The 27,348-nt window shown below is 44.4% G+C and overlaps 1 protein-coding gene across 17 annotated transcripts in view; it reads right to left on the bottom strand.

Moving 5' to 3' along the window:
* Nucleotides 1–27,348, bottom strand: part of FBRSL1 (fibrosin like 1) — a 775,633-nt gene that overhangs the window by 139,496 nt on the left and 608,789 nt on the right. For 15 of the 17 annotated variants that reach the window (XM_053368547.1, XM_053368549.1, XM_053368554.1 and 12 more), the window contains one exon: nt 22,628–22,681. The exons of the other annotated variants lie outside the window; for them this stretch is intronic. In XM_053368547.1, the coding sequence (XP_053224522.1) occupies nt 22,628–22,681 (54 nt within the window). The remainder of the gene's footprint in view (nt 1–22,627; nt 22,682–27,348) is intronic. 17 annotated transcript variants of the gene reach the window in all.

Here is a 27,348-nt window from a genome sequence, read left to right on the forward strand (position 1 = left end):
AAATGACTAACTTAGCACAACATTGGAGACAACCCAGAGTAATACGTCCTCTTCCATTAACATGCTTCTTTGGATGGTCACAGGCTATCTAGAGATCAAATTGCCATCTTGGAAAGTGGCAACTAATGGTCTTAAGAGATTTTGCCTCATTTGACACTGACAAGAAGTGTTCCCCCCCCCCCGTGGTTTCATTTAAACAGAGCCTTCCTATTACCATCAGGGGAAAGTGTGCTTATTATAGGATGGAGACTTGTGGAACCACCATGTTGTTCCATTGGCCTTGCTAAAATGTCCCCCACCTGCTCTCACTGCTTTTGTCATTGAAGTCAACGCCAGAAAATGGGTACGCAACCTGGTCCACTCTGGATGTTGATGGACCGCAACTCCCACCAACTGCTGCCAGCATGGCTATGCTGGCTTGGGCTATGTGAATTGTAGCCCAGCAACATGCATCTGGATGGTACCAGGTTGCCTGCTCTTGCCCCAAAGCCTCCTGCTGTTGATAAAGGGCTGAAGATCAGTGGTACAGCATCTGCTTTTCACACAGGAGGTCCCCGTTTCAATCCGAGAAATCTCCAGGTAAGGCTGTGACAGTATCCTGTCTGAAACTCTGAAGGGCCACTCTAATCAGTGTGGACAATGCTGAGTTAGATGGACCAATGGTCTGACTCAGTATAAGGCAGCTTTCTATATTTCTAACATCCTGATCAGAGTTGAAATTATTATTAATTTAATCTAGAGTATGATCCCCCCTCCTTCCTGGTGATCACCAGGGTTCTGTTCTACGTTTAAGGGCAGATTTTGACTGATGACAGCCTCTCCTTGAGAACTGGGGTTGGGGGCGTTCTGTGCCCTTTTGCCAGTCACTGCACTTGCAGGGATGATGCACTTAAAAAACAAAGCACCATTCCTTTTTTGATGGGGAAATAAATCCTGCCTCCCATTCATCATTCAAATGATGGCGATTAAGAGAGGCTCATAATTTCAAGGGAGGGCAGACTTTTAGATGACAACAAAAGCCAAGCACAAGACATTAGAGAAGGCAATGTTCCACATTTCAGAACACAGCATGCCATTTTCCTCTAGCAAATCTCTCATGGTCGTATCCCTGCAATTTTTTGTTTTAATATATTTCAAACTGCTGAGAGCCGCATGCCTGCTGCTGATGTCTGATGCAGCGTAAGAAAACGAGATGGGAAAACGAGAGGGATAGAAGTCCTTAGTGAGGAAACGTTCAAAACAAAACAAAACAAGAAGTGTCTTATCAACAATCCCAAGGCCTATTCAGAAAGCCCACAGCTAAGTTGCTTGAGGGTGGGCGGCAGGACCAAGCAGTAACTTCCGACTCATCTGCTTTTCTGGACACCCTGGGGACCGCACCACAGCAGACTACAATTTCTAGTAAATATATCCCAGGGACATAATTAGTTTTTCAGCTGGGGGCATGATAAATTGGGCATGCATAATTCAAGGCCAGAGCAGGCTGGAATATAAACTGTTCCATGACAGCTTCCAGCTCCCCAACAGGAGAACGTAAACCGAACTCTCTGGCAAGCAAAGTTGATGGACGCAGCTAATACCGCGGGTTTCATTTTACAACTCAGCTTCTTCCTTTTGTCGGCCTAAGTGCACAATACATCTCCCTCTATACTACTCTCTCTTCACTTCCTCTACAAACAGAGCGGAGCCCTAATCCTCCCCACAATATAACCTCTCCCTCCTTCATATCTGCCTTTTATTTGTTTTTTAAGCTGAAGTCAAACCACAAGGCTTAAAAAAACACCTTATGGATTCATCTCCCCATCTGAAAACCTGCATTTGTGGCCCTGGACTCGGTTAATGTTTTTGTTTCAGGAATCCTGGGGGGAGTTTAAAGGACAAAACTTAATTTAGAATAAGAAGGGGCTCGTGGCTTGTCTTGCTTACATAAATCCTTGGTGCAATGACTGAACACTTCTGTACTGTCATTGTGACATTTCTGTACTTTGGGCTCTATCTAATGTTAGTTCTACTCTGAGCACACCCATTGAAATTCATGGACATGGCTAACTTTAGATCCATTAATTTGAATAGTACTACTCTAGAACTTAGTTGGATGCAACCTTTTGGTTCCAGTCTTTGTGGGTATTCAGTACACCATGAGTGCCTTCAAAAGTGAATTACATGAAGGAAAGCACCATGCAATTAGATGGACACATTGCTGGCCTTGTCCCCACTGTACATCACGTAGTATCACTGTAGTATCAGCTAGTCCTATTCAGAGTAGACCCACTGAGGTTAATGGCCTTGACTAACTGATGTTCATTAATTTCAGTGGCTTTACTCTTGGATACAAGCCATGGGCACAGACTGCCTGTACATTGGTAATCTACTTACGGATGTGAAAAGTCCGTAAGTAGAGCGCCGATTCTGCACATGTGTGTGACGCAATAGAGCGCTCCTGCGCATGCACAAAGTGTGCAGAGTGCTCCTGCGCATGCGTGAAGCACGCAGAATGCTTCTGTGCGGGCGGCGGAACCTGGAAGTATACACTTCTGGGTTTGCCATGTTTGCAACCCAAAAATCTGCAACCTGAACCTAACGCAACTAGAGGTATGACTGTACAGGGGAAGCCTACACATCAGCAGATGTTTACATGCAGGCTTTTCTTAAGCAGACAGTCCACATTGTAAGAAAAGCCCTACTGGAACATCCCCAGGGTCCATCTAGTCCACCTTCTTCTTCTCACAGTGGCCAACCTGATGTCAATGGGAAGCCCACAATCAGGACAGGTGCACAACAGCACAACTCCCACATACTCACTTATGCTCCCCAGAAACCAAAGGCAGATACTAAACAATCATTATGACTAGTAGCCATTGATAGCCCTATCCTTCATGAATTTGTCTAATCCTCTTTTAAAGCCATCTGAGGTGGTGGCCATCGCTACATCTTGCAGTAGTAAATTTTATATGCATCCTGTTACATCCCTTTTGTCTGACCTGAATCTCCCAACATTCAGTTTCATTGAAAGACCCTAGATGAAAGTGTTGGACTACAATTCCCATCATCCCTGACTACTGGCTAAACTGACAGTGGATGATGGAAGCTGTAGTCCAACAGTGCCTGGAGGCCCAAGAATGAAGAACTCTTTCCTTGTGTATAAATATATTTGGTGGTGGTGGGGAATCCCTTATATAATTTGCTTTATTTATAAAGGTGGCTCCAAATATCAAAACCTAAGGTTCCAACAAAATCCCCAGCTCAACATTTCAAAAGTAAATGGAGCAAGGTAAAAGCCATATAGCCCAGTAGATAATCTGATTTTCATGCAGAAGGTTCCAGCTTCAATCCCCAGCATCTCCAGGTAAGGCTGGGATAAATCTCCTCCTGGACCCCTGGAGAGCCGCTGCCACTCAGTTTAGACCACACCAAGCTAGATGAACCAATGGCCTCACTCAGTGTAAAGTAGATTCCAGTGTTTGAACTCTTGATGCCTGGTTGATAGCGCATTGTTGAGCTGGCATGGAAAATTTATCACATTCCATGGGGATGCAGTGCAGAAGGAATGCTTTTATTCAAAATGGAAAACCTTTGGCATTTCTAGGCATCAATATGGCAAGTGCAGTGCTAAAACAATTTTCTGAAAACAGTCAGATAACCGCAAATGGTTTGGAGCTGAGGAGGCTCACAGAGGGATATTGACTCCTGTCAAGTTCAGATATAGTTGTTGTCCACGAATTGTAATGTCAGGTTTTATTTGCTCAGTTACTCGTGTATTGCATGGAGTGGACCTCACTGTCTTTCTCAAACCCTCTAGACGTGGCTTTTCACCTCTCTGGCATGATGACAGCCGAATGGCATAAACAGATGACACACGGGGTCCTTTCCAACTCTACAATTCACACACAAACACACACACACACACACATATACACACACACACACACACACCCCTCTCTGTGTACATTGTCAAATCCAAGGCTGTTAAGGGAATTAGTCTCATGGGAAATGTGACTATATAAATCTACATTTCTACTTCATCCTTCTAGCAATTTTTTTCCATATGTGCTTGAAGTGGGAGATAGCTAGCTATTTTTTCTTCTCTCTGCTCCAAATAAGCTTAACACCAACAACAGCAGAGCTTTTTGAATTCACCTCATAAGCAGCAATCATGCAGACTGCCGTCGGCATGGATCCGATCTGCTATGTTGCCCATCTGTTGCACTCCTGTTCTAAATTATTACTACTATATTGCAACTGCTATAGTAGTCCAGATACTCAGAGAGGGGTGAAGTAACTACCTCTCTGTGGTCAAACACCATTTTGTGTGTTGCAAGGGCAGTGTCCAACCCTGACCCAAATCAGCTGTTTCCATTTGTGTGCAATGGCTTTCCACTACACTGCCTGTTTCCAATATAACAGCAGCAGTATGTGGTGCGTTGATGGGGTTTGCACAGAAGGACCAGCTCTCATCCTACGTAGGATCTCCTGAAGCTCCATCCCTGGGAGATCCAGGAAGCTGAGCCTTGCAGTCAGAGCTGAAGGGGCATACTGTAGCCTTGTAGTCTCTAAACATATGGGAGGTTGAACCAGCGGGCAAAGCCTGGCTGTAAATGGCGGCTCAAGGGTGCAGTCTGATGTTTAAGAGTGTAGGGTCAACAACAAACTCTCTTAAGAGTTATCTACTAACCCCATCACCCTGACTCCTTAACCTAAGTTTTTACATCTTTCACTAGAGACCCAGAGGAGGAGTCTAAAACCTTGAGACTTCAGATCAAACCTCAAGGCATATCAGTCCTAAACCTAAATGCTGATTTGCTGGCCCACAATAAAAAATGGGAGCCCTGTGCCAAGCTTCCCACCACACTGCAGTATCTCGTACAACACACTGCACAGCTGGACATTACCATGCTATGTTTCTGATGTTTGTGTGGCTTGCTTTGCATCACTGGCTGCTGCAGCCAATGGTGCAATGGTGTCAGGTCATGGGAAATGCTGTACTCTGGAAGTGCTTGTTCAACATGGAGCCGCTGTTTTCAGCTGCAACCTTCTATTTCTTGTAATGCTTATTTTAAGTTCCTCACGGGGCTTGACAGGACCTCCATGGATGCAAAACTGCTCGATCTCTTTCAGCTGTTAATTCTAAGCCATCTTGCATATGCATTCAAAGGTACTCAGCTGCAACACAGAGCCGTTTATATTCTTTACTTAAACAAGCCATTCCCAGTGTACACAGCAACGGCTAGATGCAGTCGTACAGGCATTTACAAGACTAGAAAAATTAAAACAGCAGTTTTGCTGTCAAGATCATAAAACAGATACATCCCAGCAAGCAAAAAAACAAAACAAAAAAACCACCCCTTGCAGAGGCTCCAAGAGCAATTTCTTCTAGGGGTTTTCCTTGTAGATCATTAAAAGCATATTAAAACAGAAAACACCCACGTAGGTTAAAAGAAAAAACATGTTTAAAAATGGAAAGAAGCTTCCACTTCAGAACAGTAACAAAAAAAACCCTTTTAAAAATATACATTTATTAACACTAATCTCAGATCATTAGCCAATTTGGCAACGGACCAGAGCAGAGGGGAAAAAATTATCCTTGTCATGCTGCAACATCAGCTTTCATCCAGAAATACTAATTTTGGTAAAATGAATACTGTGTGGGCTTTGCATTCTGCTCCGCTTTTGGCTCCATACAACCTTGTTAAAAGCCTGGGAGCCAGCCATATAGTTAAACTGCACAGATGTTCAACAATCTGTACTAGTGTTAATTACCCTAATGTGAGCAGAAACTCAACAGATCCCTGCTAATGAAGGAGAAAGTTTTCCAGCGCAACTACCTTATGTTGCATTGTCACTATATTACTGGGCTCCCCCTCCCTCCTTCCCCAGCCCAGCCCCCTATTCTCTCCTGAGTCCCCATGCGTTTACACATTGCCCGCCTAGCTCCGTGCGCATGAATTGGACCAACTAATGACTGCATACTTGCAATGTGGCAGGCGCCATTAGTCTGATCGGCAGCACGGCTCTTGCATGTTAACACAGGACAATTTTAAAACGGGGGGGGGGGGGCGCAGAAGAAACAACAGATATGGCCAGAGCTGTGGTTTGCTCTGTCCCCACCCATCTGCCTGTGTGGCTCCTGTCCTTAGCAGAACTGCAGTCAAAAGCACACAAGTACTCGAACATGGTGCCCCCTCCAGATGTTGTGGACTACTTTTCCCATCAGCCCCAGCTAGCATGGCTGTTTTTCGAGAACCCTAGGAACTGTAGCCCACAATACCTGGAGGGTGCATTGTTGGGTAGCCTAGAATTACTGAGTTGCAAAAATAAAGGGGTGTGGATTGGAACGTGTGTGTACATGACAAATGCCCAGTAGAGACACGTACACAGCATCAACCTGGGTTTTCTGTGCCACTTCTTCTCCAGGGGAAGGATGGTAATGAAAACTCGAGGTGTTGCAACCATCACCAAGTGCCTAGCTAGTGACTTCTAAGTGTGAGAGTGTTAAAACGCCGATGGGAAGCCTAAACACAACAAAGCAGAAGGTGCACTAACCAAGGAGCTTTTCAGTTAAGGTGGAGCATTATTTATTGTGGCTGTTCTTCCTTCTTGGCAGGCAGCACTATTATGTCTTCAAATATATTGTATGCTTAGCCCACATAAAAAGGGTAGCGTTGCTGAACTTCATATTGTTTCTAAACCACAAGAGAGCCAAAGAAGCTGGTGGTGCAGCATAACTTTGCACGCATGCCCGTTGGGGGTGGAAGAGGGAGGCTCAATAAGCTTCATTCTGATACCTGACCTGGAAGGTTCTGTGCTGGGGAAAAAACTCAGGCTCAGTATGGCTACCTTACATGACCGATCTACAGTAGTACCTTGGTATGCATACGTCTTGGTTTGCATACGTTTTGGATTACAAACACGTCAAACCCAGAAGTGCGTGTCCTGGTTTGCAACCTTTTTTTGGATTACAACCCATTTTTTTTGGATTACGAACAATTTTTTTGGGGAGGCCCCATTGGCAAAAGAGCACCTTGGGTTACAACCTGTTTTGGTTTACAAACAGACCTCCAGAACGGATTATGGTTGTAAACCAAGGTACCACTGTACTCCACTTAACGTATGTCTCCAAAGGGCAGCTTCTCACCCTTCTATCTTCTTCTGCCTTTGTCTCCTGCAGTGAAAACTCTTAGCGTGATTATCCTAGCACATAGTAGGGAACCTCTGGCCCACAGGCCACCACGCACAACTGAGGTCTACATTTAAAAACAAAACCATAAATACACCATACCATTAAAAACCCATATAAAACACTTGCATTCTCATATGAACACCTAGAATTCATATACATACAGAGAGACATCTTGATTAGTTTGCAGGAAGATGGGACGATGTTGGCTATTTAATGAAGATTTTTATTTGTTTGCGGGGAAGTTGGATGCCGTTGCATCAAAGCAAATGTTCTGCCACACTTTCAGTGAATTTTCCTGTTACCTTCCTTATCACAAAACGTCAGGTATTTAGGTGAAGTGGGCTTGTTGCACAGAACAACTCTAATTGCGCAACCTGAGTTTGCTGGCATGTGATTGAATCTCAACCAAAAGGAGTGACAGTCTGGAGGCACCCACTCTTAACACAGCATGAAGTTCATTTTTCTGAGATTTGCCTGTCCCACAAGGGCTGCACAGAAATAGCCAGCCAAGTGATTTTGCTTCCAAAGCCTTCCCATTGTCTGTGGGGAATAGCTGCTAAATGGCACTCATAGTCAACCAGAAGTGAGCACAGGAAGGTATCTTATACGATTGGTCCAACAGATCGATTGTGATCGACCAGTCGGTTGTGGGGGTGTCCCAGGTTGATTGTGGCATGAAGTACAACCAAGAAAAGGAAAACAAAGAAGCTCAACAACTTTGGCCAACCGTCTCCCCCCAAAAAGCTCAACAACTCCTGGCAATGATAATGAGTAGATCACAGCTGGTCTTTTTATACTGTGAGTAGATTGCAGTCTCTTGGGAGTTGGACATGCCTGGTCTATCTAACTCAGCTAAGTTCTGCCAGCTCTAGGGTTTCGGACAGAGGAGTCTTTCCCAGCTCTGTTGGGGCCTCCTGCATGCAGAACATGTTCCCTATTCCTGAGCCTCCAACAAGCTCAGCTGTTACCCTTTGCTTGGCCATACACTAATACTTTCTTTGTACTGATTTTGAAGAAAGTTTTCACATGAAAAGTAAATGACAGGGGAGGGCAGGAGGCACAGTTGGAGATCTGGGAGGGGGAAACGGAAATGATTTTAGAGCATGCCTTTGCACTCTTTATTTGCCTACATATTTATCACAAATGTTGGAAGCAGCACAGCTGCATAATGGCAACTTCAGACGCCTATGGGCCAGGCAGTCAACGTTTCCCACACTTAAATAACATTGAGCAGATTCAAAATTACTGCACTTAATACTAACAAAAGATGTCTCAATTTAATCTTCAAACAACCCTCCAAGATCAAAACACAGCTGGGCTGAATAACAAGACAGGCCTGGGTCAGCGCAAGGAGAAGGACCAATTTCCTCCAAAAGCTCCATCCACTCCTAGCACAAGTGTGAAGGAACACTTGTGTGGTGCAACATAACCCTAACCCCCTTCTGTTTGTAAGTCTGGGGGTGTAGGGAGGGGAAAGCACAGCAATTGATTCAGAGATGCAACATGCGAATGGAATTACCTGAAGTTTGGGAGTGGAAGAGAACTAATGCTAAGACCTTTTGTTTTCCTAATCCTTGGAGATGATTAAGAATGGATCAAGATTAAAGTTGCCCAAGGACAATGGAAAGCACCTGCCACTATTGTCTTCTTTTTGGAGCTGGATAGAATGAGATGGCTCATTAAGGGATGCCCTCAGGGCAAAGCTCTTGAAAGGAACTCACAAGCACTCTGCGTTGTTCTCCTCCCTGCTTTCCTGTTTCCCTGTTCAGGTGCAAGAAGGAACATGCACTCTGGGCAAAAGAAGTGACCCGTTGGTTTCTCAAACATTTCTAAGAAGCACGTAAAGAATGTTGCTAGGTTATGAAGCATTTATTTCTGGAATGGCTCTCTGTTCATTGGCTATTACAGCCAAGTCTTCCCACTGACCTAATTATTTTAAAGAATGTGACATTTTCATTGAATTTTATTACTTTTAAAGGTTTCTTCAATTTATACAACTACAAGATATGTTAATTAAGATTAGGCTTTGCAAGATACTGAAAATGCTGGAAAGCAAGTAAAACTGGCTTAGAAAGATATACAATTTACTGTGGCTAAGTCTGTGACCAATAAAAAAAGTCTCTAAGGAATATATGTGTTTTGGAAAGTTGTTTGTCTGTTCGCTAGGCACCTGACAACTCTTAAGATATCCTAACCAAATTTTGCATGATGGTTCCTGAGATCAAGGAGCAGGTTTACATCTCTGTTTTGATACAATTGAATATACCATTTGAAATCAAGATGGTGGACTGAACCTTTCAAAATAGCAGATTTTAACCACTGATTTCAAAGCTGCACTGACTTTTGGTTTCATGCCCTTGTTTAAATTGATTTTTAAAAATAGGAGACCTCTATTCCCCTCCCAGAGCTACAGTTCCAGATTGGTTTAACGATCAAACCTTCTTTCCAGGAAACTCTGCAAACTGTAGCACTATTGGGGGTGGGAGGAATAGGGGTCTCCTAACAACTGTCAGCACAGATAACAAGCTACAGTTCCCAGGATAACAAAGTGTAATAAATAATAATAATAATAATAATAATAATAATAATAATAATAATTGTACCCCACCCATCTGGCTGGGTTTCCCCAGCCACTCTGGGCGGCTTCCAACAAAGATTAAAAATACATTAAAATGTCACATTAAAAACTTCCCTAAATAATAATAATAATAATAATAATAATAATAATAATAATAGTGTAATGGTGCTTTAAATGTATTGTGCAGATATGTCCTCAATGACAACCCCTTAATAGTCATCCTTGTTGCTTCTACATGCTGCCACCGAATGACAGAAAGCCAGTGTGTTGTAGTGATTAGAGGAGCAGACTAGGACCTGGGAGACCTGGGTTCAAATCCTACTCAGTCAATTAAGCTCACTGGGTGACCCTGGACCAATCACAGCCTCTCAGCCTGACTTACCTCACAGGGTTGTTTTAAGGATGAAAAGAGGAGGGGGAGAAGCATGTATACCACCTTTAGCTTCTTGGAAAAAGGTGGGCTATAAATGAAAAACACACACACATACACACCCCTTTCCCTATGCCCCAATACCTTTCTAGAGAACACCACCAGGTATTCCTTTTCTTTAACACAGTCTGTTTGAGCTTGTTTAGGCAATTCTTAAACTGCTCTTTAAAAGACACACCTTTATGTGGGATTTTCAAGTTTCGACTTAAAATGCTTGGATTATATTTTTACCGCAGTGGTTATGGGTTCTTTGTTTGTGTTAAGTAAAGCAATACAAAGAGTGCAGCCACCAGAACAATGGAGGGTATTAGCGTTTTAAAAAATAAAAATCCTCCTTTTCATGAACGTACACATCCAATTTCAGGCTGTTCTCCCACCCACCAGCCCAGCCCCATTACTCTGCTGCTTGAGAAAAGCAGCTCTTAAGTTTTCCAACAGAGCAAACAAAAGTTTTGAATTTCATCCCATGCTAAAGAGAACCCACAATGTTACAGAAGAGAAAAAAGCAAGAACTGCCCTCCCCGCCTCCCACAAACTCTGATGGCCACCCGTGTTCCCCCCTTCCTTCAAGTTTAATATAATTCCCTCCTCTTCACCAAAGCCTGATTGATTCCCAATTTCAGTGTACAGTAATAAGCTAGGAAATTCTACAAAGAGAGGAAGACAGCTACCTTCTTTAGCAGCAAAAAGTCCCTTGCAACCTCAGCTTCCCGCACTCACACCTGCTGCCTCCTCTCCAGTAACCTGATCCAATTCTAACCCTACCAAGACTCGTTCACTTCCACTTGTTTGCATGCAGTAGTTACTCCTCCCCTTAAATCATCTTTTCCACCTTGAACAGAATGGAAACCCTGTACTTGCTTAGAGAACAGGGATGGGAGGCCCTCCAATGTAAATTGTACTACAACTCCCATCATCCCTGACCACTGGTGTTGCTAACTAGGGCTGATGGGAGGTGCTGTCTAGCAGAGCCACCCCTGCTTTAAACACACATTCGCTTTAAATTAATATCTGGCCCCGGTCTCTGCCAATATGGCAATCCTTTAATGAGATTACCCTAGCTGGGTGGGGGCCAGTTATCTGGCAGTGGCTTCTCCTGGCTGGGACACCATTTAAAGAACTCAACTATATGGGTGGGGGCTCAACTGTGTGGGTCTTCTCCATTGAATGGACATATGCCAGCAGTGGGGTGGGGGTGGAACAGCACTGCTGGCTCCTTTAAATTAGTGGGGGCTGGTTCCCACTGAAACTGGTGGGGTGGAAGGCAGGGAGGCCAACACTAGGTGGAGCTATTGCCACTGCCAGGCAGAGCCTCTTAATTATAATTCCCCCCCTCGCAATTCTCCTCTCTGTTAAGATCTACAAAGGCAACATTGAGACTAAGGGGGAGAAAGCTGAAAGCCAGGAGGACCACCCTCTGGACTGCTTGTAAGGCAAGCAGGTGGGGAACTGCCCCATTTGCCCTAATGGGGCAGCCTCTGTGACTGCAAAGGTGTCACAAGCAAAGACCTTGAGGCCCTCTGAATGGATGAAGGGGCTTAAAGATAGTCATTTCAGTGTGCCTGTATCTGGGAGGGGGGGAGTGTGTTTACATACGCTCCCTCTCTCCTCCCACCCACCACTCTCTGCCATTGTTCAGCCAAAAGAAACCAGGATTATAAATACCATTTGTCTTTGCAGAGCAGTGGAGGATAGATGAAATATGCGCCTTAGGCTTATCAGCTCCAGCACTGCTAAAGGGAAAGCTGGCTTCTGAGGCCTTGGATGGCGGCTGTCCTTTTCAGAAAAGAATCAAAGGTCTCAGGAGAGGGGGGAACATAATGGAGTGACCTTCAGCTAATAAAGCCCACCCCAGAGTCCATGGAAGCTTGGGGAATATTGACAAAAGTTCATATTTACAACAGCCTGGATGCCTTCCAGAAACCATTACCAATTTAGAGGCTGGCAGGCATCTCTCTCTCCCTCTCTTTGAGGGGAAAGAATAAGCAAAAGAACAGAAAATATCTCCTCTTCCTTCCTTTTCCCCTTTCCCTCATGTGAGCTGCAAAAATGAGATGGAGCACAGTAATTCTTCATTAATGAGGCCCATATGCTTCCCTCCCTATAATGAAGCTAGGTTTGGTGTTTTGTTTTGCAGAGAAATACAATGAAAATCTGCTGGCACACCAACAACAATGCAGAACCCTTGGACCTTAAAAAGAGGGTATCTTGCAGTCTTTATGACAGATCTCTCAGGCATTAAAGTGACCAGAAAAAGAGGGAAGGAGAAATCCACCACTGGTAGGATTGGGGCAAGAGTTTCAAAGAGGGCCCAGGGTCATATGTGGCAATGCCCAGCGTTACATAAAAACAGAGATCTCACTTTTAGGAACAGCAAAATTATTTGCATGGTGCAAGGAAAGAGAAGCTTGGCACCAGATCACACATGAATTCGTACATCAGATGAACCCTGAAACTGAATCCATTACTAGATACACTTGTGCAAACTGGTTGTGTGAATATTCCATAAGGGCAGTTCAATAACCAAACTTATGCCTCCTCTTAAATCAGTATAACCAGGATAGGGAACCTCTGGCTTGTGGGCTGAATGCAGCCTCCCAGGCCTCCTCTCCCTGTTGCCCTCAAAACTCAACTTTCGCCAGGTTGGAATGTATCCCTGAACTGTGATAGTGCCTCTTGCTTGTATGGATGGAAGAAAGATGTTGGCAGGAGGGATGTAAAAATCTCTGAATTTTGTTATCTCAAATGTAGCCTACTGTTAAAGAGTTACAGCCACTGCTCCACCCAGTCTTGCCTCTGGCATCACCCACTACAGGTACATGGCACCTGGAAGTTTGTCCATGGGGGAAGGTGGTTGAGAGTTGTTAGGAGACCACTATTATCCTCCCAGAGCTACAATTCCCAAAGTTCCCGGTGAACACTGAGGAATTTTTATGACGCAGTTAAAAAATGGTGTCTCGCCAAGACAGGCTGCCGGAGAAAAGAGAGATGGGGGAGGAGAATCAGGAATGTCGGAAAGAGAAGGAGTACGGAATTGAAAGTTTGACCTGACAGAGCCCCCTGATCTATTTGATTTACTTGGCTAGCCTGGAAAAATAAAGGACAATGAAGATTAATTTTGTTTACAGAGGTGTCGAACAGGGCTGTCCTGGGCTAAACCCACACAGAGAAGCCAGCTTTCAGTCTGCTTGTGAGAATCATCAGAGATCGCAAAGAAAGGAATGTACGACAACAACAAGATGAAGAAAAATAATAAAGGACTATCTGGATTGAACTGGATAGAACTGATTAATTAATGCAGTAAAATAAGTGATGTCTGGACTTATCTGGAATTTTGGACTCGTGTGGAGCTTGATATATGGGTACCCCCAAAACTTTAAAATTTGGCTGTATAATTTGGAACCAATGTGATTTGAATAATGTGATGTGATTGGCCTGTTAATAAAAATTATTTTTTTAAAAAAATTCCCAAAGTTCCCTGGGAAGAGGAATTGATTGTTAAACCACTCTAGGAATTATAGCTCTGTAAGGGGAATACGAATCTCCTAATAACTCTCAGCACCCTTAACAAACTACAGTTCCCAGTATGCTTTGCAGGACACCATGACTGTTTAAACTGCTATATTATTTAAAATTATGTATAGTGTGGGTGTGGGAAGAGGTGCACCCTACCTCCCCAGCCAGCAGCAGCGCCGTTAGGATTCACACTGGAGTCCACAGAACTATGGAGCAGTAGGAACTGGACGCCTTTCTCATGTGAGACAAACATGATAACCACTACACTAGAGTGTGTAGACTGGCATCTACAACAAATGGCAAGTGGGACTTATTTTTTTAATATAAAAAATGGTCAATTCCACCAGCGAAGTACCAGTGAGAAATTGTTGTTGATGATAATAACAATAACAACAGTAAGAGTAATGCTATAATTTAATTTATATCCTGCCATTCCTCCCAAAGGAGCCCAGGGAGGCAAAGACACAAATGAGAAACCATTACAATGTCTAAAAACAATCCCGATACAGACACAGACTGAGAAATGTATTAAAAGGCTTTTTGGAAGAAGTCTTCAGTCGGCACCAAAATGACAACAGAGATGTCACTTGCCTAACTGATAACAGGAGGGAATTCCAAAGGGTAGGTCCTTCACCCTGAAGGCCCAATTCCTACAATATGTGAAACAGGCCTCCTAATACGATGGTATCTACAAGCAGCACTCAAAATTTGCCAGGCACATTTTGCACCTGGCTATCGACCACTTGCGACCAAGTGAAGATGCCCGGGTGCCAGGATGGCACCTGACGTCTCCACCATCTGGAGGTGCATGCCTAGGGATCCTTGGATCATGTCTGTTTTCACCCACTAACAACACATCCTGTAGAATTCAATCCGTGACATTTTATCTGCACAATCAAAACAAATTTCAGGAACCAAAAAGTCTTACTGAAAAATACGACTTTAAAGCCATCTGGCCCCCAAATGGCAACTAGGCATTCCTTTTTGGCGACTGTAACCCTGGTTTAAGGAACCATTTGGCACCTAGCTTATATATCTGAGTTTCTAACACTGCCTGCAAGAGGCCACCACTTGCAGAGCACAGTGACTGATTGAGAGGGATGAAATGATCTTTCAAGGGTACCCTGATTCAAAACTGTATATACAGCAAAACCAGCACACTGAACTTAGTAATGGTACCATTTGTAGACTGTCCCTCTTACAAACATGAATGCCAGTTGTTACAGAACATCAATCACCAGGAGTGTCTCCCATTCCTCCAGTGGTGGAACATCTTTCCCACTACCCAAGTGCGTCTGATTTCTGCAGGTCATGTGCACTCTCCCTATAGGAGTTAATTAAAACAAGGCAGGTGGTTTGTCAACAGTGTTAAAACAGCTGTCAGATAACAGTGTGTGCAAAGCCTTTGATATCTCTTAAGAGAGGAACTGTGCAGTTGCCACTACCATTTGTAGCCTCTGTCGAAAATTTGACAACATCAACCCTGGAGGTTTCCCTTCCACTCTCTTTTCCAATTAGACCTAGTTCTCACTGAGATGGCAAAGCTGCGTCTGGAATCTACCACTGCAGACAGGAGGCCAACATGTCAGAGTCTCTTACACACAATCACAAACCCTGCATGGCAAGCGGGAGAGTGGTCTTCCATTAGTGTTGTATGGTTGCTGTTGTTGTTTAGTCGTGTCCGACTCTTCGTGACCCCATGGACCAGAGCACACCAGGCACTCCTGTCTTGCACTGCCTCCTGCAGCTTGGTCAAACTCATGCTGGTAGCTTCGAGAACACTGTCCCACAATCTCGTCCTCTGTCGTCCCCTTCTCCTTGTGCCCTCAATCTTTCCCAACATCAGGGTCTTTTCCAGGGAGTCTTCTCTTCTCATGAGGTGGCCAAAGTATTGGAGCCTCAGCTTCAGGATCTGTCCTTCCAGTGAGCACTCAGGGCTGATTTCCTTAAGAATGGAGAGGTTTGATCTTCTTGCAGTCCATGGGACTCTCAAGAGTTATATGGTTAACACGCAACATTAAAGGGAGGAACTATAACTCAGCAGTAGTTTGGTAGAGCACATGGCCTTGAATGAATAAGGTCCCAGGTTCAATCTTCAACCAGCAAATGTGGTGAGACAGCAGAGCTAACATGACCTCCAGTCAGCCGCATCACTGTTGTTTAATGCGAGGTAGAGAGGAATGGACGAGGTGGGCTCATTGCAAATGCACCAACTGAGCTAATCCAGCACTCCCACAGTTGAGTTTGCACCATGCCTACTTTCTCTCTCCCCTCTCTACCCACCCCCTGGTAAGCAGCAGCAACACTACAGACTGAGGTCAGGGGAACACCATTCCCCCCCCCCCCAATGCTGGCCACTACTGTCCCTGACATCTCCATTTGAGAAAAAGATCAGGAAAGCAGATGATAGGCAAGACCCTGGAGAGTGGAACTTGGTCAGAGCAGACAACACTGAGCTTGAGGAACAGTCAACCTGATATAAGGCACCTTCCCTGTTCCTACTGAATGCTGATATACAGCACGTCAGCTGTCTCTCACAATAGCAAACCAGTAATGGTTGTGGTTCAATTATTCACTACATCCTCAGCCTCATGTTCAAACAAGCAAGCTGGCATAGCAGGGGGTTCAAACATGAGGGAGGATATATAGCTGTTTAAGACCAATGGATTTAATACCGGCTCAGTCCAAATGGGTGTGGCTGTTTAGTGCAGAGAGTTTGTCCTGCGTGACCAGAAGACTTTTGCTTAAGGTTTCTTTTTCTTTTTCTTTTCCCTTCCTTGAGCAACTGCTTGGGTAAAATATAGCACACCCTACCCATAAAGTCCTTTGTTACAACATCCACGCCATAAAGCTGCAAAACCTTGGCTCCCAAGTACATTAAATTCTTATAAACCTGCCTTCATTTTAAGCATGCAATATTTCAACACACAAAGCGCCTCTTCTGAAAAGATAGCACTTTAATGAGGAGACAGGTAAAACATATAAACCAAAGCTCATTATGGCATAATTTCTGGGAGATGACCAAGCTGTTATAAAAGGAAGTTGTGGCAGTCACATTTCGCTGGAGCTTGAAGCTAAAAACATGAAGAAAAGGCCACAGTATGGTGCAGGACAGGTCTGCAAAACCTGTTTACTGCTGAAGGCGAATGGCTGCATCCTATTTATGCAAAGAAAGGCTCTTACAAGACTGTCACAGAACAGGCGACGAGCATAAAAACATTGCAGAAGACTTCAAGTGGTTAGAATAGAAGCAGTCGAACAGTGACCTCCAGATGTTGTGAACTAAACCCCCCATCAGCTCCCATCAGCCCCAGCCAGCATGGGCAACGGTCAGAGAAGTTGTAACCCACAATACCTGAAAGTGTACCAGTTTGGCTGCCTCAAGAGTTAGAATGGTCAAACTGAGAATTCTTGGGACTGTTGAGTATACACCCACCCCTAAGGTATAATAATAACCATAACGATACCCAGTTATCTCTCCCTTTTAAATCGGAACCAGCGAGGGCAGTGAAGGTCTTATGTGAATGCCTGGAGGTGGTTGGAGGATGGATGGCGGCTAACGGATTGAGGTTTATTCCTGACAAGACAGAAGTACTGTTCTTGGGGGACAGGGGGCGGGCTGGTGTGGAGGACTCCTATCAGATGTCAAGGAAATAAGCAACTATCCTACTTTTAAAAGACATCTGAAGGAGCCATGTTTAGGGAAGTTTATAATGTTTTAACGCTATTATTTGTTGTTTAGTCGTGTCCGACTCTTCGTGACCCCATGTTTTAATATTCGATTGGGAGCCACCCAGATTGGCTGGGGAAATCCAGCCAGATGGGTGTGTGTGTGTGTGTGTGTGTGTGTGTGTGTGTGTGTGTATATATATATATATATATATATATATATATATATATATATAATATAATAATATATATTATTAGCCTGTGTCCATTGAAAGTAAAGGCACATACTGAAAAAAGGTCTTAAGATAACAAAGCAAGAATGCAATTAAAAAACTAAAACACTCAAATCATCTTCATCAATGTACAATGTTTTGTTTTATGGGAAATCTATTCCAAATTTGTGAGTTAATGGGCCCCAATTAATGTGTAAGGAAAAACCCAGAACTCTCCATGGCAGGCGCCAGGGATCTTTTTCACATCCCCTTCTGGGCCACACTCCAGTGGTGGTTGGAGCAACAAATCTAAATTTTGCCTTGGCACAGTAGGCTACATTCACATACATTCAGATACATCCCTTTCCATCATCCATGCAGGCAAGCCAGAGGCAGTACCAGAGTTCAATGACATGTTCCAGCCAGGCAAAAACACCTGGGGTACAAAGCAGGATTGGAGAGGGGCATGACCAAGGACTGCCCTTGGTCCCCAGTGCTGAGGTTTCCCATCCCTGCTCTATAGGAAACCTTTTATCTTTGGATATGAGAATCATATGTGCTTCTGCTTACTCACCGACAGAATGAAGTTCAACCCACGAATTTATCCACCCTCACATCTGTAGTTTCCGAGAATTCATCTCAGAATCTTACCACAGGCAAGATTCACATATAGGATAACATCCACATGCAATGCTTTGAGAGCAGGAAGATGAAAACTGTACTAGCTGCTCATGCTAAGAACAAAGTGTCCTAAAACTATGAACCCCACCCTTCTTGACTGTACATAGAATTCTCAGAGGGAGCAGACCTCAGGGCCTTTTTACACATTACATTTCGGGGGGGGGGTGTTGTACAGCATGCATGCACGCACATACACAAACACACGCCCAAAAGTTGTAAAGTTTGACGAGCAGGGGCTGGAAGATGGGCTGGCAGACCTCAATGATCCTCGGTTTATCTTTCCCAGTAAACCATCTCTAGATTGCAGGCTGGCCACCTGTCAACCTCAGCCTAATTCCATGCACCCGTCAATCAAAAAGCCCTCTGCAAGAAATTGGTTTGGTCTCTCAGGTGACAGTAACCTGTCCCTCCCCTGCCAGCCCAATGGGTGGGAAGGAAAAAGGGAAGGGGTGTCAAAAAGAGAGTCAGGGAGAGAGAAAACAGGGTGCCCCTACCTCACTTTTTACTCTGGCCCTGCCCACCCCTCCTTGCCATGTGACCTCCTCATAGATTACTCTCAAGGGAATTTGGCCCGTGGCTGAGAAAAGGTTGCCCATATCTTTACCTGATTACTTTCTTTTTCACTTTACCTTCCTAGCCACTAGACTACGAGTTGGCAAGGTTTACCTTGCCTGGGCTGGTTCACTCCAGCGGAGATCACTCCGTGGGCTGGATCGTGCACCCGCAATTTCCGGCGTCTGTGCAGAAACAATTTCTGGCGTCTGCGCAGATGTGATTTCTGGTGCCACAGAAGCTAGTCCCTGCGCCATGCTGTGCTGGTTTAGTGCAGCGTGTGGTGACTCACCAAGTGGGAGGCTCAGTTTGGGGGCAGCTCGTGGGCCGCTTGTGGCCCATGGGCCTTGGGTTGCCGACCCCTGCACTAGACTAAGATGAGACCAGAGGACCATATTCTGACCTGCCTGCATCCCACGTTCTATGGGGTCCTGTTATGGGCAAGAAAGCACAGACAGAGGTCAAGGGAAGGTATACACAATGTAAAGGCAAGGCTAAGTGCAGCCAGGGGGCATCAACCTTTATAGGCCCATGGGCACACATCTGAGTAGTTGAGGGAGGGAGTGCTTTGGGTTTTGCGGGCATCAGCGTTAGACACTAAGGGCACCATGGCACTCACAGGCACCATGCTGGCAACTACTAGTTCAGAGCCACTTGCAACATGATGGATTCCATAGAAAGGTGTGTGCAATGTGCCTGTTTTGCTGCATGTGCAAGCAGCATATGTGCACTGGGAAGCCATAACCTAGAACAGCTTAATGCCTTGTGTAAACCCAGCAAAATGGATTTATGCAGGATGACCACATGCAATGCACATATGGCGTGCATGCTTTTTAAATGTGCCCATGCTCCTCCTCCCTGAAGGAAATCCAGTCGGTTGCCATGAACGAGATGTAGCAGGTTTGTTAGGCAGAACCACGAATCAGGCGTTTGCCACAAGTCACCTGGGAATGATTCAGCACCGGGTACAACAATTCCACCACCTGGGCAGAGTTTAGTGTTGTGGTTCTGCCTTAGGCCCCAATGCCCGTTTGTCCAGAATGAGGTTTGAAGCCAACACAGATGCCGGCGAGAGACTTGTCCTAGTCTGAATGGGTAAGCCTGCATTAATAAGCAGCTGGGAGGGGGATATGCTCCTTCCAGCCCAGAATTCCATTTATCATGAGCTTACAGCAAAGAGATAAAGGGAAATAATTATCTTAACGTAGTTCCAGTCATCAGTAACAGTGTCAAGGTTTTGCCCTGCTGCTGACCCGGAACATGTGACTGTAACACAAGAGAGAGGGCTGCTGTCAGCTGAAACGGTGACCCTCCTACATTATTGTCAAAAAAGCAGAACAAAAGATCCTTTTGTTTTATTGTTTTTGCTGGGTTTAATTTTCTTGCAACGGCTGGGCAATCAGGAGGTCCTTCTTCTCCAATAACAGATGTACCTCCAGCTTTGAATCAAAGACACAGGCAAGTGAATTCTCCAGCTGAGATTGTGTTTGTGTGTGTGTTGTTTTTTTCCTTCCATCTAAACTAGCTTCCTCTTTTGCTCCTTTTACACTCATCTTTTCACATCCCCTCTCCTTTCTTGACTACAGTAAATACCTAATCATTGTTAAGCATTCATTTTGGCAGTCTCCGTCGGCAAAGGGGAATGCACAAATTATAATCAATGACAGCGTCTTGATTAAATTAAAATGGGGGTGAGGAGAGTTCCTTAAACTCATGCTTCACAAAGTGTGAAGCTAGTCCGACCTGAGATCTATGAGTGGTATACAAATTTAATAAATAAATAAATAAAAAGATCAGGCCTAGTTTGCATTATTCCTTTGATTTCCAATGTTTGGAGGTGAGTGCTGTTGGTTATGAACAGCAGAGGCTCTCCAGGTGGGGAAGGAGCCATTACGCTAGGCTTCCCGGCAGGCGGGTCACTGTTGCTTACCAGGAGGCGGGTCAGGCAGCAGAGAGGTTGCTGTGGTGCAAACATACTGGCAGGGGTGTCCCACTGGCTCAATTAGTGTGTTTGCACCACACCAACCCCCCTGCTACATGGGCATAGCAGCTTTGCCACACCCAGCGAGCAGCTTCTGGATATGAAACTAAAACAGCTCTACCCATGCACAAGAGAGTGTCTTCAGCAGCCTTGATGGGTCTTCAAGGGTTACAGAAGTATAAAAGATCTTTTTGGGGGGGACCCCTAAACATCAGAATGAGCATGCTCAGTGATCACAGAATGTTGATTGAATGTTGCGGGGAGATATGGGAAATTGAGTAGCGACAGGAATGGAATGGGGTGTCTGGACTTTGGGAAGGACAGGGAAAGCAGCCATGTGGTACAGCATCTATATTGCATGCAGAAATCCCCAGGTTTAGTCCCCAGCACCTCCATGTAGGGCTGGGAGAAACTCCCTGCCTAAAACCCTGAAGAGATGCTGCCAGTCCGTGTAGGCAATACGGAGCTGAATGGCCAGCTATCTTCCTATGTTCCTGTGACTCCTGAACAGGGACACTATACACTGCAGCATTTTGTTGCAGGTCTCACCCACCAAGGCCAGGGCTACAGTCTGAAAGCACACAAAGCAATGAACATGCTAAAACTAAGTAGTTCTTAAGTCTATAGCAACTGCCTGAATGGAAGACCTCTTGTGAATCTTCTATATGCCACCTTGAATTCCACGATGGAAGTATGGTGGGATAAGAAATTCAAAATAAACAGATCACTTCTAGTTTTCATTTTAAAAAAAATCTAATTGCCATTTAAATTTGGTTCATATCTATACCTTGTCTCATAAAAAAACCCAGAACATTTTTTCAAGGCAGCCTATAACTACAGAATGAAAATAAGAACACAAAACCAGAACAAATGTAAAGCAAAAAGCAGCACAGCAGCGAATAAAAACAGATTCTATGGTTTTAATTTCATTTGCATTGCAAACCTGCAATGTGCAGAATCCACGCAACCCCTGCCTACACTTTTAATGTATTTTTAATCTTTTGTTGGAAGCCTCCTAGAGGGGCTGGGGAAACCTAGCCAGATGGGTGGGGTATAAATAAATAAATGATGACGACGATGAGGTTAATAACTCTGGATTTTGCCATCCTCAGTTTGCCTTGAAAATATTATTTCTTGAAACCCTACAGTGAAAGTATGACAGACTCTCTGATCCTCAAGCATTGTAGAACATACTTCAGCATGTAATATTTCCACAGGCAAATAGTATGGTTTGGATAGGCCTGAATAAGCCCGTCAGTAATAACAACAAAGTGATCCCCAACCACATGCACACACAAAGCCTAGCCATGGAAGTCTATAAAGCACAATTCAATATTAATTTGTTTTCTTTTTCTAATTGTACAATTAAGTTGGAAAATGAAATTTTACAACACATGTGCACTTTTTGGATCTAAAACAATGAAATTTGGAAGCTTGGCAGCATAGCTGGGGGAAGGGGGGGGGAGGAGGAGCTGCAGAATTGCAGGGATGGGGACATACAAAAGAGCACATGCCTATTAACAGAAATAAAGGAAGCGCCAGAGCAGGGTTGGGGGAACCTGTGGCCTGCTAGGTTTGTTGGACTACAACTCCCATCATTCCTAACAATTCTCCATGCTGGCTGGGGCTGATGGAAGTTGCAGTCGAACGACACTTGGTGGGCCTTGGCTGCCCAACTTTGCACTAGAGAAAGAAAACGAAAGACAAAAGCAGAAGAAGAGACTGCAACTCAGCTCAGGCATCCCAAAGCAACACACACACACACACACACACACACACACACACACACACCCAGCCCCAGATGCCCATTTGGAGAGACTTGATCTCATACCTTGCTTGCTACCAAGCCACTCCTGATACGAGGCAGCTCCAGGTCCGCTGAGTTCTACAGACAAAACAAAAAGTTCTGTTCACAATCAAACACTTTTAACAGAAATCTCTTTTTCACCTAGGCAAAAGGGGGGTCATTTCATGGATCTGAGTCTGCCTCTGCCCCTTCATTTCTTGAAAGAGGTAGGGGTCTAACTAACAAAATGGGCAGCAAATTTGGCTAGCTAGCGAGTGGTCCCTATCATTAACATTTATTACATTTCTATCCTGCCTTTCTTCCACAGAGGTCAAATAAGTATACACAGGATTTCCAGGCGTTCTCTTATTTAAGGACTGACCAGACATACACCAGCTGGATTCAGCATAGTTGCTGTGCCTTCAATACTACAAATGGTGAAACATAGGGTTTGAAAAGGCTTCCAAGATCTATTAAGTCAGTGCAATGACTTCTGTGAAGGTACCACAAAGGAAGTCGACTGGACTAACCAATGGGCTATGGATTCTCTTAAGAGTAGGAAAAGGGCTGGCCAATGTGGTGCCCTCAGCTGTTGTTGGACTCTGACACCCATCAGCCCCAGCCAGCATAGCCAATGATCATGGACATGGGAATTGTAGTCTAACAGCATCTGGAGGGCACCACCATGGCTACACCTTGAGTTGGTGGTAGGGCCCTGGTCCCATTTGCTGGCACAGTGAGGTTTCCTTTAGGAACACAGATCATTGGTTCATCTAGCTCTGTACTGTCCATACATAATGGTAGTTGACTTTTTGTGCAGAGAAGTGGCTTTTGGCAATCCCTGCATTAGGCTGTTATAAATTCTCCACTGCTCATTGTATGGGTAGCTAGAATGGGGGTGGGGGGATTTTGAGAGGATCCACAACAGCAACAGCAATATCTTTTACCTACAGCAATGTTCTTCAATCTTGGGCCCCCAGATATTGTTGAACTACAGCTCCCACCATCCCCAGCCAACTTAGCCAATGGTCAGGGATGATGAACACTAGCCTAGAGAGTGGACATTTTCTATTGCCCCCTGCTCAGGCCTTCAGCAGTCATCCTGGTCACCAGGAAGAACCAAGAGGCGTGGTTTGTCTAGTTGCCTTTCCATTCATTTTAATATTTCATTTTAATATTAATTAAAGCAAGGGAAAGAGTTTGTTGTTGTTTTTTATAAAAAGGGGGCATGTTGCAATCTGCCATAGAAATTTGCTGTTGTAAGTTTATGTTGTAGTTTATCTGGGTCTGAATTAACTTCTGTTGACATTATCTTCCTACTGCTAAAATGTGTTTCGTGATGGTCTGACAACTAGATAAAAACAAATGAATCGGCTCTGCTTAAACGGCCTTAAAAGAGTCACCGTTTCAAGGTGAATCTGCAAGTATTTGCTTTAAAAGTACAGGCATGGAGAGAAGTTCCTCTTTATGCATAAAGACTTTTAATGAAAAGTTTGACAGCTTTGCCTTAACTTGACTCTGCTCTAACACAGGGCATACTAGAAGCCAATGTCAATGATAAAAGTGGCCCAACACAATATTCAGTACACCAGTTAAGTAAAATAGGAATCACAGATGACAAAGAAAGAAATTACAATGCAACTCAATGGATGTGAATATTTTTCCATTATCTCAGTGCACTCTGAATGAATCCCAAGAAACTGTCAGGTTGATAAGTCAATATTACAATGGCTTTAGAAAGGGTAAAGGGTTGAAAAGAGGTGCTATTGGGTGCTGCAGAGTCAGATCAAAGAAGATGAGGGATGAGAAAAACAAAAAATAATAATGGTGTGTTTAAGTGAAATGAGCTGTCTAAGCATATATTTCCCTATTGCAGAAGCGGGTACATTGTACCTTAGAGGGTGCAAAATGATTATTTAGCTAGTGATAAAAGATAGTGAGATAAGGTTAGCACATTTGAAGATGCCTTATACAGAGTCCATTTAGCTCAGTATTATTATATGAACTGCTTTCCACAAATTCAAACCAGTGTATTTCCCAGTCCTACCTAAAACGGCTGGGCATTGTACCTGTGGCTTTTAACAATCAAAGCATATTATTATTAGGTTTGTTACCCGCCCTTCCACGGGCAGGTTACAATAATATAAAATACTGCATTAAAAACAGTTTAAGGCAAATTAAAGCCACTGCCGTAGCTGGCCCACTTGATTGAACAATACAGTAGTCACATATCTGTGATTAGATAAATATTGCTAAAGCCCCAGCTGGTCTATTCTTTTTAAATTACCGTTTTTCGCTCTATAGGACGCACCCGACCTTAGGACACACCTTGTTTTAGAGGGGGAGAACAAGAAAAAAATAATCTTCCCCTATCTGGTCAGCGTCCCTTCAGCAAAGTGGCAGGAGAAACGGAGCCCCTCCCATTTCTCCTCCTGCTTTGCTGAAGGGGCGCTGTGCAGCTCTCCCTCTCTGCTGAAGCCAGGAGAGTCTTGCTCTCCTGGCTTCAGCAAAAGGAACCCGAAGCCTCCGGAGCGCAGCGGGAACTCACGCTGCGCTCCGAAGGCTTCAGGCGGCTATCCCTGAAGCCTGGAGAGCGAGAGGGGTCGGTGCGCACCGACCCCTCTTGCTCTCCAGGCTTCAGCGAAAACATCGCAAGGCCTCCAGAGCGCGGAGGGAGCGCTCCCTCTGCACTTCGGAGGCTTCGCATTGCTATCGCTGAAGCCAAGGAGCCTGCATTCGCTCCACAGGACGCACACACATTTCCCCTTAATTTTTGGAGGGGAAAAAGTGCGTGCTATAGAGCGAAAAATACGGTATACTTTAAAAATATTTTTTTAATTACTGTTTTTTATTTTTCACTTCTTTTAAAAATAATAATAATAATAATAATAATAATAATAATAATAATAATAATGTTCTATCCTTACAAGTGGTGCTTTGGTTTTGATTTGCTTATATAAAATTATGATTTTGCAGATTCAATTTTGTTTTTATGCTGAACAGTGGTTATGAACATAGGACAGAGATCACCAAGGAAGACGACTAAGGGCAAAAGGCATCTGGGTTCTCTCGATATTTCCTGAGTTATAATTGTCTATACTGCTGACATTTCGTCAGCATACGCTGCTGTTGCTCTGAAACAAACTACTCCACATTGTTTCGTTTTTAATTTCCATTTGAGCCTATGTAATGTTCATTTATGTATCAAGCTGTTTATGTCAGCCTGTAAGAGTTAACTTTGGGATCCTCCTTTTCGTCACACATCCCCTAAGCCTCTCCTTGCAAATGCCTTCCTAGGTTCTTCCTCTGCCTTCGCCCAGAAAACAGCTGCCAATGGCTCCTGGCAGCAAGCAAGCCCAATTGAATTTTAAAAGATTTTCCATTCTACTGCACTATTTAGCGAGCACAGAAAGGAGGGTGGGGTGGGGGATGGAACTCTTGTGTTGCTTCACCATTTATGTTGTGTAAATCTGAGATAACAGATCTTCTGCCTAATCCTAATGAGGCCTCCCCATTAAAATCTTTATTAGCTTCCAGCACAGTGGATTGCCAAAAAGCTTGTCAGTCCAGTCCCGTCCCGTCCCCCCCATCCCACTATCTCTCTGTACCAAGATCTGCTTTAACTTTTACAAATAGCTCTAAGATATTTCCCCTGCTTATCAGCATTGCCAAGCAGCTTGCCTTATCGCTGCTATTGCAGATAAAATAAATGAGCTACGAATGATATGAATAATGGCATTTTCTGTAGGCTGGTTTCCCATTACATTCTCAACAGATTGTAGATTTAAACTTCAGCACAAAAGAGGCAAGGAGGAGAAAGAGAAGGTGTCCCCCCCCCCCATCGCCAAATTACCTTCCTTTTGCTCAACAGCCTCAGATTCCTGGATGTATTTTAAGCCTACCTGAACTGAGGAGGCAATTAATTTTGAAAGGGACAAGAAGAAAGACAAGGTTCGGCTTCTCAGAAAATCCCCAGGACTAGCTGTTCTGTGACTTTTAGAGGGTTGCTGCATTCGGCGGTTGGGGGGAGGGGGGCTTTAAGGCTACACAGGGCCTAATAAAGCTGTCTTCATTAGACATCCTTCCTCCACCCCACCCCACCCCCTAGCTGTGTACAAGCCTGGAATCAGAAGAGGACAATGGACTCATGGAAAAGGAAGCAAAGACTGGATGCAGAATAATACATCTCTTGCTACCAATGCACACCTGATCAGATTTTGCCAGATGTGGTACATTAGCAGTGTAGGGAGGGCCACAGAAAAAGGGTGATAACAGTAAGGAAGGGATGGGTAACCTGTTTCATGCCAGCGGTGGGTCGGACCAAAAGTCAGTGGGGTAATTAATGGAGATTTTAGCTTTGCAAAGAAGTAGGCTAGTTTCTAATCTGGTCAGAGTTCAAGGACACAGTCCTGCCAGGCAAAAACTGTGGAGGTTTGTGCAAAGCAGGGCCAGTGAGGTGTGTGGCCGGGGGAAAGAGGGTGTGGCCTGAGGGGGTGTGGCCTGGCGAGTTTTTCCAGCGCCAGAGGTCTGGAATGGTCTGAGGTTCCCCACGTCTGCAGTGAGAGATCAGAAAGTCCTACTGGTACAACAGGTAAATGGATGGACTTGGATGAGGAAGCCAGAGCTGGCAAACCTTGCCCTGCAATATACAACTAAGGGGAAGGCCTTTAACTCAGTGACCGAGTGTCTGCTTTGCAAAGCAGAAAGTCCTAGGTTCAATACCTGGCATGCTGGAAGTGTGCCCTGCCTGAAACCCTAGAGAGCTG

Source organism: Podarcis raffonei, chromosome 16, assembly GCF_027172205.1.
Source record: "Podarcis raffonei isolate rPodRaf1 chromosome 16, rPodRaf1.pri, whole genome shotgun sequence".
Taxonomy (NCBI): Eukaryota; Metazoa; Chordata; class Lepidosauria; order Squamata; family Lacertidae; genus Podarcis; species Podarcis raffonei.